Below are 13502 nucleotides of genomic sequence, written 5' to 3' on the forward strand. Positions count from 1 at the left end.
ATTCTACTAAAACTATTCCCAAAAAGCAAGAAGAAAGATACCTCCCTAACTCATTCTACAAAGTGAGCATCACCCTGGTACCAAAACCTGGCAAAGACACAACCAAAAAAAAAAAAAAAAAAAAAAAACTTCAGGCCAATATCCCTGCTGAACATAATGCAAAAATCCTTTAAAAATATTAGAAAACTGAATACAAGAATACTAAAAACAAAAAGTTAATTCACCATGAGCAAACAGACCTCCCTCTTGGGATGCAAGGTTGACTCAACATGTGCAAATGAACAAGTGTGATTCACCACATAAACAGAATTAAAAACGAAAACCATACGGTCATCTCAATAGACGCAGCAAGCTTTTGATAAACCCAACATCCCTTCATTAAAAAACCCCTCAACAAACTAGGCATCATAGGAAAATACTTAAAAATAATAAGAGCCATCTATGACAAACCCACAGCCAGCATCATGCTGAATGGGCAAAAACTGAAAGTATTTCCCTTGAGAACTGGGAATGCTTTCTGGAACATTCCAGTTTTCTGGAACATTCCCAGGAATGCCCACTCTCACCACTCAGATTCAACCTATTACTGGAAGTCCTAGCCAGAGCAATCAGGCAAGAGGAAGAAATAAAAGTCATCCAAACAGGAAAAGAAGAAGTCAAGATATCTTTCTTCATTGACAACAGATTATATGCCTAGAAAACCTTAAAGACTCCACCAAAAGACTCCTGGAACTGATAAACGACTTCAGTAAAGTGTCAGGATACAAAAATCAAAGTACAAAAATTAATAGCATTTCTATACAGCAATAATGTTCAAACTGAGAGTCAAATCAAGAATGCATTACAAACTCCTGATGTATATGGTGGGCTCCTGATGTACAAAATCCTGGTGCTCAAGGGACTGGGAGGTGGAGCCATCTTTATTTTCTTTTTTTTTGAGATGGAGTCTCACTCTGTCCCCCAGGCTGGAGTGCAGTGGCGCGATCTCGGCTCACTGCAAGCTCCGCCTCCCGGGTTTACGCCATTCTCCGGCCTCAGCCTCCCGAGTAGCTGGGACTACAGGTGCCCGCCACCTCGCCCGGCTAGTTTTTCGTATTTTTTAGTAAAGACGGGGTTTCACCGTGTTAGCCAGGATGGTCTCGATCTCCTGACCTCGTGATCCGCCCATCTCGGCCTCCCAAAGTGTTGGGATTACAGGCTTGAGCCACCGCGCCCGGCGCATCTTTATTTTCATAAGAAACTTTCCCCAGGACCTTGATGGAATGCTTTTAGGATGGGGAACTTTAAGGCAAACAAGAGGGAGTAGTAGGGGGACTACGGGAAGGTGGGAGGGACTGGCCCCCAGCCCTATTCTGAACCCTTGCTTTGGAGCCAGAAGGCCTCCTCCCTCCAGGGACAGAACCCCAACCCCCATCCTAGAAACCTGACCTCTCCTCCTCCGACCTCCTTCCCCATTATCCTTCTTGGAGAAACTCAAGCAGAAGCACAGAAGAGCCTCAGACTTGTATCCCAGCTTCTGAGAACACAAGGGAGATACTGCTGGCCACACCTCACGTTCGTTGGTGACATGGAATCTGGCAGATAATCACCACGCGGGGTTCTCAGTCACCCACTTTCAGGGGGCGCTTCCTAGGTCCGCAGGGACAGGGGAAACCAGAGTGTTTCTCAGACAACCAACGTTACTTGAAGATTCGGGGAAAACTATTTGAGAGGGTTATTTTTATATTAACATAATCATGGATATATTATAGAGTAGAAAATTCCTATTATCTTGTTAAAGTAGATTTTGAAGAAAAAAAAAATCAAGAACGCAATCCCATTTTCAATAACCACACACACACAAAAAAAAAAACCTAGGATTTTTTTCTAACTAAGAAGGTGAAAGATCTCTTCAGATTCAGGAAGAATTATAAAACACTGCTGAAAAAAATTATAGATGTCACAAGCAAATGAAAAAACATTCCATGCCTATGGGTTGGAAAAATCAGTATCATTTCAACAGTCATAATACCCAAAGCAGTCTACAGATTCAGTGTTATTCCTATCAACCAAAGCCATTTTTCACGGAATTAGAAACAATTATCCTGAGTTCTTATGGAACCAAAACAAGAGCCTGAATAGGCAAAGCAATTCTAAGCAAAAAGAACAAAGCCAGAGGCACCTAATTACCCATCTCAAACTACACTATAAGGTTACAGTAACTGAAACGGCATAGTACTGATACAAAAACAGACATATAGACCACTGGAACGAATAAAGAATCCAAAAATAAAGCTGCATGCCTACAGCCATCTGATCTTTGACAAAGTCAACAAAAATACGCAATGGGAAAGGGGCTCCTTGTTCAATAAATGGTACTGGGATAGCTGGCAAGCCACATATAGAAGAATAAAACTGAACCCCTACCTCTCACCATGTACAGAAATTAACTCAAGCTGGATTAAAGATAGAAATGTAAGAACTCAAATTACAAGAATCCTAGAAGACAACCTGGAAACACCATTCTGGACATAGGTCTTGGGAAATAATTTATGACTAAGTCCTCAAAAGCAATTGCAACAAAAAACAAAAATTGACAAGTGGGACCTAGTTAAACTAAAGAGCTTCTGCAGAGCAAAAGAAACTATCAACAGAGTAAAAAGACAACATATAATGGGAGAAAATATTCACAAACTATGCCTCTGACAAAGGTCTAATATCAAGCATCTATAAGGAACTTAATTCAACAAGCAAAAAGCAAATAGCCCCATTAAAAAGTGCACACAGGACATGAACAGACACCTCTAAAAAGAAGACATACAAGTGGACAAGAAATATATGAAAAAATGTTCAGCACCACTAATCACCGTAGCAATGCAAATCAAAATCACAATGAGATAACCTCTTTACACCACTTAGAGTAGCTTTTACTAAAAAATCAAAAAACAACAGATGTTGGCAAGGCTGCAGAGAAAAGGGAATGCTTATACACTGTTAGTGGAAATGTAAATTTGTTCAGCCACTATGGAAAGAAGTATGGAGACTTCTCAAAGAACTTAAAACATAACTACCATTCAACTCAGCAATCCCATTACTGGGTATATATCCAAAAGAAAATAAATCGTTCTACCAAAAAGATGTATGCACGTGTATGTTCATCGCAGCACTATTCATAATAGCAAAGACATGGAATCAACCTAGGTTCCCATGAACAGTGGATTGGATAAAGAAAATGTGGTACATATACACAATGGAATATCATGCTGCCATAAAAAAAATAAAATTATGTGTTTTGCAGCAACATGGATGCAGCTAGAGACCATTATCCTAAGAGAATTAACACAGGAACAGGAAACCTAATACCACATGTTCTCACTTATAAGTGGGAACTAAACATTAGGTACACATTGACATAAAGATGGGAACAATAGAAACTGGGGACTATTAGAGGAGGGAAAGAGGAGAGGGGAAAGGGTTGAAAAACTAACTGTTGGGTACTATGCTCTGTACCTGAGTGATGGGATCTGTTGTACTCCAAACCTCAACAACATACAGTATGCCAATGTAACAAATCTGCACATGTACACCTGAGGCTAAAATAAAAGTTGAAATTATTTTCTTAAAAATGGAAAAGCTAACTTCCACCTCAACCAATATGTTTACTTAATTTCTATATCCCGCATCTTACTGGTATAAAACCAGGAACATGGCAACCATTCATTTATGTTCGAAGTGTTCAAGAAATGAGTGACTACATCAATAAATGAACCCAGAGGAAAGCACAGGACTTTATTATGTGGGGAATCAAGTTCACAGAAGGAAGTAGATAAATCTTTCGCTGCAGACTGCTGGATTAGGCAGCACTTTTTATTTAGGAAGAGTGGAGACCAATGAGACAAGGGATTGATTTAGGATTAGACTGTGAAAATGGTGATGGTGGGTAAGATGACGTAATCCTGCTGCACGCTCAGCTTCTCAACAGGTTGTTGATGTGGCTTCTTAAATGGCACATGTTTTTTGTTTTCTTCATCATTTACACAACATAATTTCCCACTTAGACATCCTATTTCATGTATTTCTCCTACCTTGCATTTCTTCCTGCAATAGCCTGTTACATTATTGAAGCATTTTTTGAGTCTTGCCCCATCTGTGCATAGGAAACAACATTGAACCAAGGTTAGTGCGTGAGAAAGAGCAGAAGAGGTAGGTATGTGTTTCCCCACAAGTCATGGCGTCCTAGTGAACATTATGCTGATAAAAGGAAACTCAGGGGCCCCTCCTTGAAAAGCATCCCAAATTAAGGACATTCAAAATCCTGGGCTCTCAGCCGATGTCCACTTGCCTCTGAGAACATTAGAACTGATATGACAAAAGAGAAGAGAGAACTCAATTCCTGGCTATCAACCAGAGCCAAGTCCCACCCCTAGGACCCTGGCAAAACTGACTCTCTCCATCAAGCTCCAAAGTCAGCATGCTGTCAGCTCCACCTCAGTCCCATGTCCCCAGAGACCACTAACGTGTCACCATGCGCACAAGACATGTCACCATTGGCACAACTCAGAGTCAAAGCAACTTTTGAAAGAACATCACAAACAAGACTTTTTAACTTCATTCGGTTTCACACTCACGGATATGGGCAGCAGAAATCTCCCTTTGACAAGATCTCATGGGTCTCAGCAACAGGTTCTATTGAGAACTCCTTCCCTTAACCTGGCTCCTCCTGTCTGTCACTCGTCACATGCCCCTTGATCTCAGATAAATAGGTTGCCCAGGGATCAAATTCAAGTCCATGAATTTGGCTCTAGAGAGCTACATTGTCACCTACTTAGAGTAATGCATTGAGATTCTAAGTCTCTTTTTTCTAATCCTTATTTGTCGCTCTACCCAAAATTTGAAAAAGCCCGAAGCATAATGCTGGAGAACAGAGACATACTCTGCCTATCCTAAACTTCAGAATCAGGGAACACCTCTGAGGGTTAGAGGAACGTATTTTGGGGCCACAAAAATACAATATGCCTTCTTCCTAGCAAGAGAGAAGGAAACTCTCACTGACAGGGTTTCTACCATGAACTTTGTGCTTCGTGCTTGTAAGCTCATATAATCTATACATCAAATAGAATCATGAAATATAGTCATTCTACTCCTTGACAGATGAAAAAATTGAGATTAAAAGGAAATAATGTGCTCGATTCATACAACCAGTCAATGATGAAGACATATTTTAACCTCACATTGACATGACTCCAAAATGTGTGCTATTCTAATCTCTGTTGTAGTACAGGCTGAAAATGAATTTGAATGGAAAAGGGGATGGCCAGGCTCTCAGGTGAAAACTGTGTCCAGCGTTATAAAGATAATTCTAGATGATGAGTTCATGGATGCCTTTGAAGAGGACTCCTAAGAGTCCAGTATAGTCCTGACCTCCTCTTCTTATCTCCCTGGGTCCTCTCTTCTAAGGCATAGACTCAAGTCAGGCAACCAGGAGAATGGGTACTTTTTTATGATTTTGGCCAAATATAAATAATCTTGAAAGTCCTGTTCCCACTCTTACAAATAGTAATATCTCTTCGGATGTTATGGTACATTTGGACAAGTTACCTGTGAGTACCTCAAACAGCAGAATAATGAGAACCAGAAACAGCTTCATGTTTACAGACTTCCCAAGAGAAAGAGGCAGCAGAACTTTGTCCAGTGGTCTGTGTCCCACAGGTCTTTCAGGATGATCCAGGGTTTTGAGAGCTATCAGCGCTCTGAGCTCTCATTTTAACCCACACAGACAGACAGGAAATCCAAGTCCACTCCCCCCAACACACACACCTACATCCCCAAATATGGAGCTCACAGTCACAGAATGTTCCACCATATCTTCCTTCCTCCCCCTTCCTCAGGATGTGCACCCCTAGAGAGCAGGAACTATGACTTTCCATCTGAGCTTTCAACCCATTTGGGTCAAGGTTGGTTGGTCATGTGCCCTGGTTTGTGTGGGATAATCCTGTCTTATTCCTACTGTTCCAATGTTCCATCCATCTAGTGCTGCCTCTCGCAAAAGTAACCCAGTTTGGAAGATAAACTAAGTCATTAGCTGACACAGAAGCACATTCAATAATAATTTTTTTATGTATAAAACTTCTAGATAGTCATTCTAGGAGTAAGATTGCTTTTAGGTTTGGCCAGATAAATTGATACTATTTGAAAGTTTCCCATAAAGACTTGTCCTTCTAGTAGAGCAAAATTCAACAACTGAAATTCTTCAAAAGATCAAATCTCCTTAGCACAGCATTCAATTTATTATAAACTGGTCTCTGCTCTCCTCTCCTGGGACATTTTATGGAACCATCTATGTTTCTCCCAAACTAGTGGGTACACCTTCCTGAACTTTTACTTCCTTAATCTGTTTCTTTTCACATTTAAATCCCTCCTTACAAATTATATTGCACTCCCCATCCCTCCATATAATTGGTCCTAGTGAACTCCTAGTTGTCCTTGAAAACCAAATTTAATCATCTCTACATATGTGAAAGTTTCCCTGGCCCAATAAACAGAGCTGCAAACTCTCTTCTTCGCACCATCACTGTATTTGTACATATTTTTGTTGATGGTCACACTATGTCACGTTCCAATTATTTGTTTATCTGCAATAGTCTGCAGACCCCTAAAGGGCAGGACTCTGGTCTTATTCGACTTGGAGTTCTTAACTCATAGCACAAAACTCATGCTATATGCTCAATACATATTAACTGAATGGCTGAAAAGTACTGAACAAATTACTGCTAGATAAAAGACTCCAACACAATAATAAAGTTAATTATGGCATTTCCTTTAAAAATGCTGTTTACCACTTTTTGCAATTTCTAGCCACGTAATTATAGTAATGAAGACCCATCTAATCCAAATATCTTTCTGTGACAGTATCTGGAAGAATGTTGGAATTTCTTTTTTTTTTAACATAGATGATAATATTAACTTGGTAATTCACGACATGGGTAAAGGACATTTTCTCATGTAACATAATATATAATATAATATAATATGCAATTTCACAATTATAGTCAGATACTTTAACACCCCTTTTGAAAAGTAACTGATAGAGCATATTGACAGAAAATCCATAAGGATATATAAGATGCAAGTAACGTCATCAACCAAATTGACCTAACTGATATTTGCAGAACACTCCATCCAACAGCATTCAAGTGTATAAGGAATGTTTATTGCGATAGAACGTATTCTGCGCTATAAAGCAAGTCTAAGTAAATTTAAAATAATTGAGGACTTACAAAATATTTTTTCTGACTATAATGGCATTAAAATAAAAATCAATAAAAGAAAGATATCTGGAACCTTCCCAAATATTTGAAAATTTAAAAACCCATGGGTCAAAAAAAAAATCAAAAGAGAAATTAGAAAGTATTTGTATTCTCTAAAGGAAATTAGAAAATATGTGGATCAAATAAAAGTGAAAATAGAATATAGAAGCAAAGAGTTTTTAAAAATGAAGCTACTGAAAGCAAATTCCATATTTTCCCTGCCCCCTAAAGTCTTGTTTTTAAATTTGAGAATCTAAAAAAAAAACAAAAAAATTAACACATCCTGTAAAAGTAATGACCAAAATAGTTAAGAGGGTAAGAGTTCACTCAGAAATAAAATTAAACATGTTAAAAAAAAAAACAAACGGGTGGTGATTTTTTGATTTTTTTGTTGGTTGGTTGGTTTTTCTTTATTATACTTTGTTACTATACTTTAATACTATTATTATATTTTAATTTTATTAATTATACTTTAATATAATTTTAATTATATTTATTTAATTATATAATACTTTAATATAATTATTATACTTTAATTTTTATTATTATACTTTAATATTACTACTATACTTTAAGTTTTAAGTATTATATTTAGGTATTAAGTTCCTGTTAATAAATAGAAGAAGAAAAGTGCTAATTGAATCACCTGTGGGTTTAAGGACCAACATCAAAGCTACAATTTTGGAGAACAGCCAACTGCTCCTTTGTTCTGTAATTCAATTTTACTCATTGCTGTAAGGGAGTTGGTTCCATTTCTAAACAAATTAAATAGAGATAACCCAAGGATTAGATGAATATAAGTCCAGCTATGCAGGACATCATTTGCCACCTTAGTGCACAATAAGAACTAAGAAGTTGGACTCTGGGTTAGTGTATGGGATTTCTTTTAGCTTTTTCTAACTAGAATCAAGAAAGATGAGATATTTTATTGTTCTAAACCTTTACTTCAGCCAAGTATGGTGCTCTGGAAGCTTCTCAACCCCACTCCCACTGCCTCCACGTTCAAGACCATGAAAGAAGAGGGAATTTCCTCTCCAAGTAGATGTCCATCTTCTACATCATTTTTTCCTACATCTGATAGATATACTCTAGTAGAACTCCAGTAGCATATTTCATCCAGCCTACAAAGGTGTATTTGTCCCCACCAAGTCCTGCTGATGATTTTCCTCAAATTCTACATCGTTTCTTTCCAAATCTCAAAACCTTCCAGAAAATCCTCCTTGTCTTTTAAGGCTCAGATAAAATAAGACCTCCTCTGTGATGTTTTCCTAACTCCTCTGATAGACTTGATTAATTACTATTTTGAACCCCCACAGCTCTTTCCATTTGTATTTGTAAAACTAATCCCATTTGTGTGTGTGTGTGTGAATTTTTTTAGCTTTTATTTTAGATTCAGGAGAACATGTGCAGGTCAGTTACATAGGTAAATTATATGTCACAGGGACTTGGTGTACAGGTTATTTCATCACCCAGGTAATAAGCATAGTACCTGATAGGTAGTTTTTCAATCCCCACCCTCCTCCTACCTCGAGTAGGCCCTGGTGTTTGTTTCCTTGTTTGTGTCCATGTGAACTCAGTGTTTAGCTCCCACTTATAAGTTAGAACATGTGGTATTTGGTTTTCTGTTCCTGTATTAATTCACTTGGGATATAGGCCTCCAGCTCCATCCATGTCCCTGCAAAGGACATGATCTCATTTTTTATGACTGTGTAGTATTCCATGGTGTATACGTACCACATTTTATTTATCCAGTGTACCATTGATGGGCATTTAGGTTGATTCCATATCTTTGCCATTGTGAATAGTGCTGCAATGAACATACACATGCATGTGTCTTTGGTAGAACGATTTATATTCCTTTGGCTATATACCCAATACTGGAATTGCTGGGTCGAATGGTAATTCTGTTTTAAGTTCTTTTGAGAAATTGCCAAACTGCTTTCCACGATGACTGAACTAATTTACACTCCCACTCGCAGTCTATACGCATTCCCTTTTCTCCACAACCTTGCCAGCATCTGTTTTTTGTTTTTTGTTTTTTTGACTCTTTAATAATAGCTATTCTGACTGGTGTGAGATGGTATCTCATTGTGGTTTTGCCTTGCATTTCTCTAATGATAAGTGATGTTGATCTTTTTTTTCATATGCTTCTTAGCTGAGTATATGTCTTGTTTTGAAAAGTGTTCCCCGTTGCTTGTTTTTGTCAGGCTTGTCAAAAATCACCTAGTTGTAGGTGTATGGTCTTATTCCTGGGTTCTCTATGCTGTTCCACTGCTCTGTGTGTCTGTTCTTGTACCAGTGTCATGCTGTTTTGGTACTGTGGCCCTGTAGTATAGTATGAAGTTGGGTAGCATCATGTCTCCAACTTTGTTCTTTTTGCTTAGAATTGCCTTGGTTATTCAGCCTAGTTTTCGGTTCCATATAAATTTAAAAATGGATTTTTCTAGTTCTACAAAGAATGTCAGTGGTAGTTTAATGGGAATAGCATTGAATCTGTAAATTTTTTTGGGCAGTATGGCCATTTTAGTGATACTGATTCTTCCTACCAATGAGCATGGAATGTTTTTTCATTTGTTTGTGTCATCTCTGATTTCTTTGAGTAGCACTTTGTAGTTCCCCTTGTAGAAATCTTTCACTTCCCTTGTAAGCTGTATTCCTATGTATTTTATTCTTTGTGTGGCGATTGTGACTGGGAGTTCCTTCATGATTTGGCTCTTGTCTTGAAGGTTGTAGGTGTATAAGAATGCTAGTGATTTTTGCACATTGATTTTGTATCGTGAGACTTTGCTGAAGTTGTTTATCAGATTAAGAAGCTGGCTATCCATGTGCAGAAAATTGAAACTGGACCCCTTCCCTACACCATATAATGCAAAAATTAACTCAAGATGGATAAAAGACTTAAATGTAAAACCCATAATTATAAAAAGCCTGGAAGTCAACCTAGGTCATATCGTTCAGGATGCAGGCATGGGCGAAGATTTTAGGGCAAAGATTTTATGACAACGATGCCAAAAGCAATTGCAACAAAAGCAAAAATGGACAAATGGGGTCTAATTAAACTAAAGAGCTTCTGCACAGCATAAGAAATTATCAACAGAGAAACAGATAACCTACAGAATGGGAGAACATTTTTGCAAACTATGCATCTAACAAAGGTCTAATACCCAGCATCTATAAGGAACTTAAACAAATTTACAATAAAAACAAACAACCCCATTAAAAAGTGGGCAAAGAAAATATGAACAGACATTTCTCAAAAAAAGACATACACGCAGCCAACAATCATATGGGAAAAAGCTCAACATCACTGACCATTAGAGAAATGTGAATTAAAACCCCAATAAGATACCATCTCACACCAGTCAGAATGGCTATTACCAAAAGTCGAAAATAGCAGATGCTGGCCAGGTGCAGTGGCTCACACGTGTAATCCCAGCACTTTGGGAGGCCTAGGCAGGCAGATCACCTGAGGTCAGGAGTTTGAGACCCGCCTGGTCAATGTGGCGAGATTCCATCTCTACTAAAAATACAAAAATTAATCGGGCATGGGGTGGGCACCTGTAATCCCAGCTACTTGGGAGGCTGAGGCAGGAGAATTGCTTGAACCCAGGAGGCAGAGGCTGCAGTGAGCCAAGGCTGCACCATTGCACTCCAGCCTGGGCAACAAGAGTGGAACTCCCATCTCAAAAAAATAAATAAATAAAAATAACAAATGCTGGCAAGATTGTGAAGAAAAAAGGAATGCTTATACACTCTTGGTGGGAGTGTAAATTAGTTCAACTATCGTGGAAGATAGTGTGGCAATTCCTAAAGACCTAAAGACAAAACTACCATTCGAACCAGCAATCCCATTACTGGGTCTATACCCAAAGGAATATAAATCATTCTATTATAAAGACACATACATGCATGTGTTCACTGCAGCATTATTCACAATAGCAAAGACATGGAATCAATCCAAATGCCCATGAATAATAGACTGGATAAAGAAAATGTGGTAGGCATGGGCAAAGACTTCATGTCTAAAACACCAAAAGCAACGGCAGCAAAAGCCAAAATTGACAAATGGGATCTAATTAAACTAAAGAGCTTCTGCACAGCAAAAGAAACTACCATCAGAGTGAACAGGCAACCTNNNAAGAACAGAAAACCAAACACTGCATGTTCTCACTCATAGGTGGGAACTGAACAATGAGATCACTTGGACTCGGGAAGGGGGACATCACACACCGGGGCCTATCATGGGGAGGGGGGAGGGGGGAGGGATTGCATTGGGAGTTATACCTGATGTAAATGACGAGTTGATGGGTGCTGACGAGTTGATGGGTGCAGCACAGCAACATGGCACAAGTGTACATATGTAACAAACCTGCACATTATGCACATGTACCCTAGAACTTAAAGTATAATAATAAAAAAAAAAAAAAAGAGAGACACACCTGAGAATGTTCATTGCAATACTATTCACAATAGCAAAGACATGGAATCAACCTAAATGCCCATCAATGACAGGTTGGATAAAGAAAATGTGGTAAGTATACACCATGGAATACTGTGTAGCCATAGAAAAGAACAAGGTCATGTCTTTTGTGGGAATATGGATGGAATTGGAGACCATTATCCTTAGCAAACTAATGCAGGAACAAAAAACCAAATGCCACATGCTTTCAATTAGAAATGAGAGCTAAATGATGAGAACTCGTGAACACAAAGAAAGGAACACCAGACGCTGGGGTCTCCTTGCGGATGGAGGGTGGCAGGAGGGAGAGGAATAGAAAAGATAACGCGCCTCTGTGACACTAGTTTTCCTATGTAACCAAATCTTCATATGTCCTCCCAAACCTAAAATAAAAGTTAAAAAAAAAAAAAAAAGACCCAATTGGAGTTGCAATTTGCTCTTTCCCATTCTACTGCATTTCTGAAACTCAAAGGGTACAAAGAATGTGTCTTGTGTTTTATGAAATGTACATTTGGACCTCCTTTTTTTATTTGGATAACAATCGTAAAACACTACCTAAAGGCATAAAATGGCTAGGGTGAGAATTAATATTGGTTCATAATTATATTTGCTTAATTACTAAAAATGTACCTGTATTCGCTTTAAGTATACCATTTGACTATTGCCCTCCTTTTCGTCCAGAGCCATTAAAAGATTAAAATATTTGAAATGAACAATGTAATGGTTTTGTCTTCATGCTACAGCGTGTTTCAGGTTATTTCCTAAAATCAAAATGAATCCCAAGTTTTATTTTTTTGTTTTTATTATTTTTTGATAAATAAATAATGCCATGATAGGTAGATCTAAAACAGAAGAAGCAGACCCTATGGCCTCAATCCGGAATGCCATAACATGCTAAAATGAGAACTTTCTCCAGGTGTGTATGTGTGTGTTCAAGGCCTCCTATGTATGCCTGATACGTCCAGTCTTCGTTGATGAAAATTGTTAGAGGTCATTATTATATAAGGTAAAACAGAAAGGCCATACGTTAATAATGAGAAATAAATGGTTAATTCATAATTAGTGAATCTGGTTTCAGCACACTGGCCTTAAAGGTGGTCAAAACAGGTCTCCAATATGAACTAAGGATTGAAAAGATTAAAATATTTTTAATAAAAATTAAGTTCAAAGAGTCTTGGATGACTCAGATTGACTCTGCTTCTGGCATAACTTGAATAGAAAATCATATAAGGGTCTGTGATGGGCACTGTGCCCAGAGCTAGTTGGTTTAAATATCATTCTATTTTGGACCCTAAAGATAAACATGGCCTGGTGTGATTTCATCCTGTCTGCGTGGCTGTTCTCCGGAGCGGTAGTCATTTATCTTTGCCCGCCTTCTCTGCCACCTAAATGTGTGCCACCACCCCATGGCGACATGAGTTTCATTAATTAAAAAAATAATAATAAACTTTTTCTCTCTCTTCTTAATAGAAATGACCTTGGAAAATTTCTATTGGTCTATCTTCAAGTTCATTTCTCTTTCCATATCATATCTATACAGCTGTTAGGTCCAAAGTTTATTATTTAAATAAATAAATAAAATTGATAAAACTCTAGCCAGTTGATCAAGAAAAAAGAGATAATTACCAAATTTTCAATATTAGGTATAAAAAGAGGGCATCATTACATTAAAAGTTTTGTAAGAAATGATTCTATACTTTATGCCAAAATTGTTGACAACCCATATGAAACGGTTTTTTTGGGGGGGTTTTTTTGGG

At 38.0% G+C, this 13502-nt stretch overlaps 1 protein-coding gene across 1 annotated transcript; it reads right to left on the bottom strand.

Annotated features, from left to right (window-relative positions):
• Nucleotides 1–3860: 3860 nt before the first annotated feature.
• Nucleotides 3861–5678, bottom strand: DEFB128 (defensin beta 128). The gene is made up of 2 exons (XM_025400707.1): nucleotides 5578–5678; nucleotides 3861–4126 (listed from the first exon to the last, which is right to left on the bottom strand). The coding sequence occupies exons 1-2, from the start codon at nucleotides 5624–5626 to the stop codon at nucleotides 3894–3896; spliced, it is 282 nt and encodes a 93-aa protein (XP_025256492.1). The 5' UTR covers nucleotides 5627–5678; the 3' UTR covers nucleotides 3861–3893.
• Nucleotides 5679–13502: the final 7824 nt, after the last annotated feature.

This window comes from Theropithecus gelada, chromosome 10 (assembly GCF_003255815.1).
Source record: "Theropithecus gelada isolate Dixy chromosome 10, Tgel_1.0, whole genome shotgun sequence".
Lineage (NCBI taxonomy): Eukaryota > Metazoa > Chordata > Mammalia > Primates > Cercopithecidae > Theropithecus > Theropithecus gelada.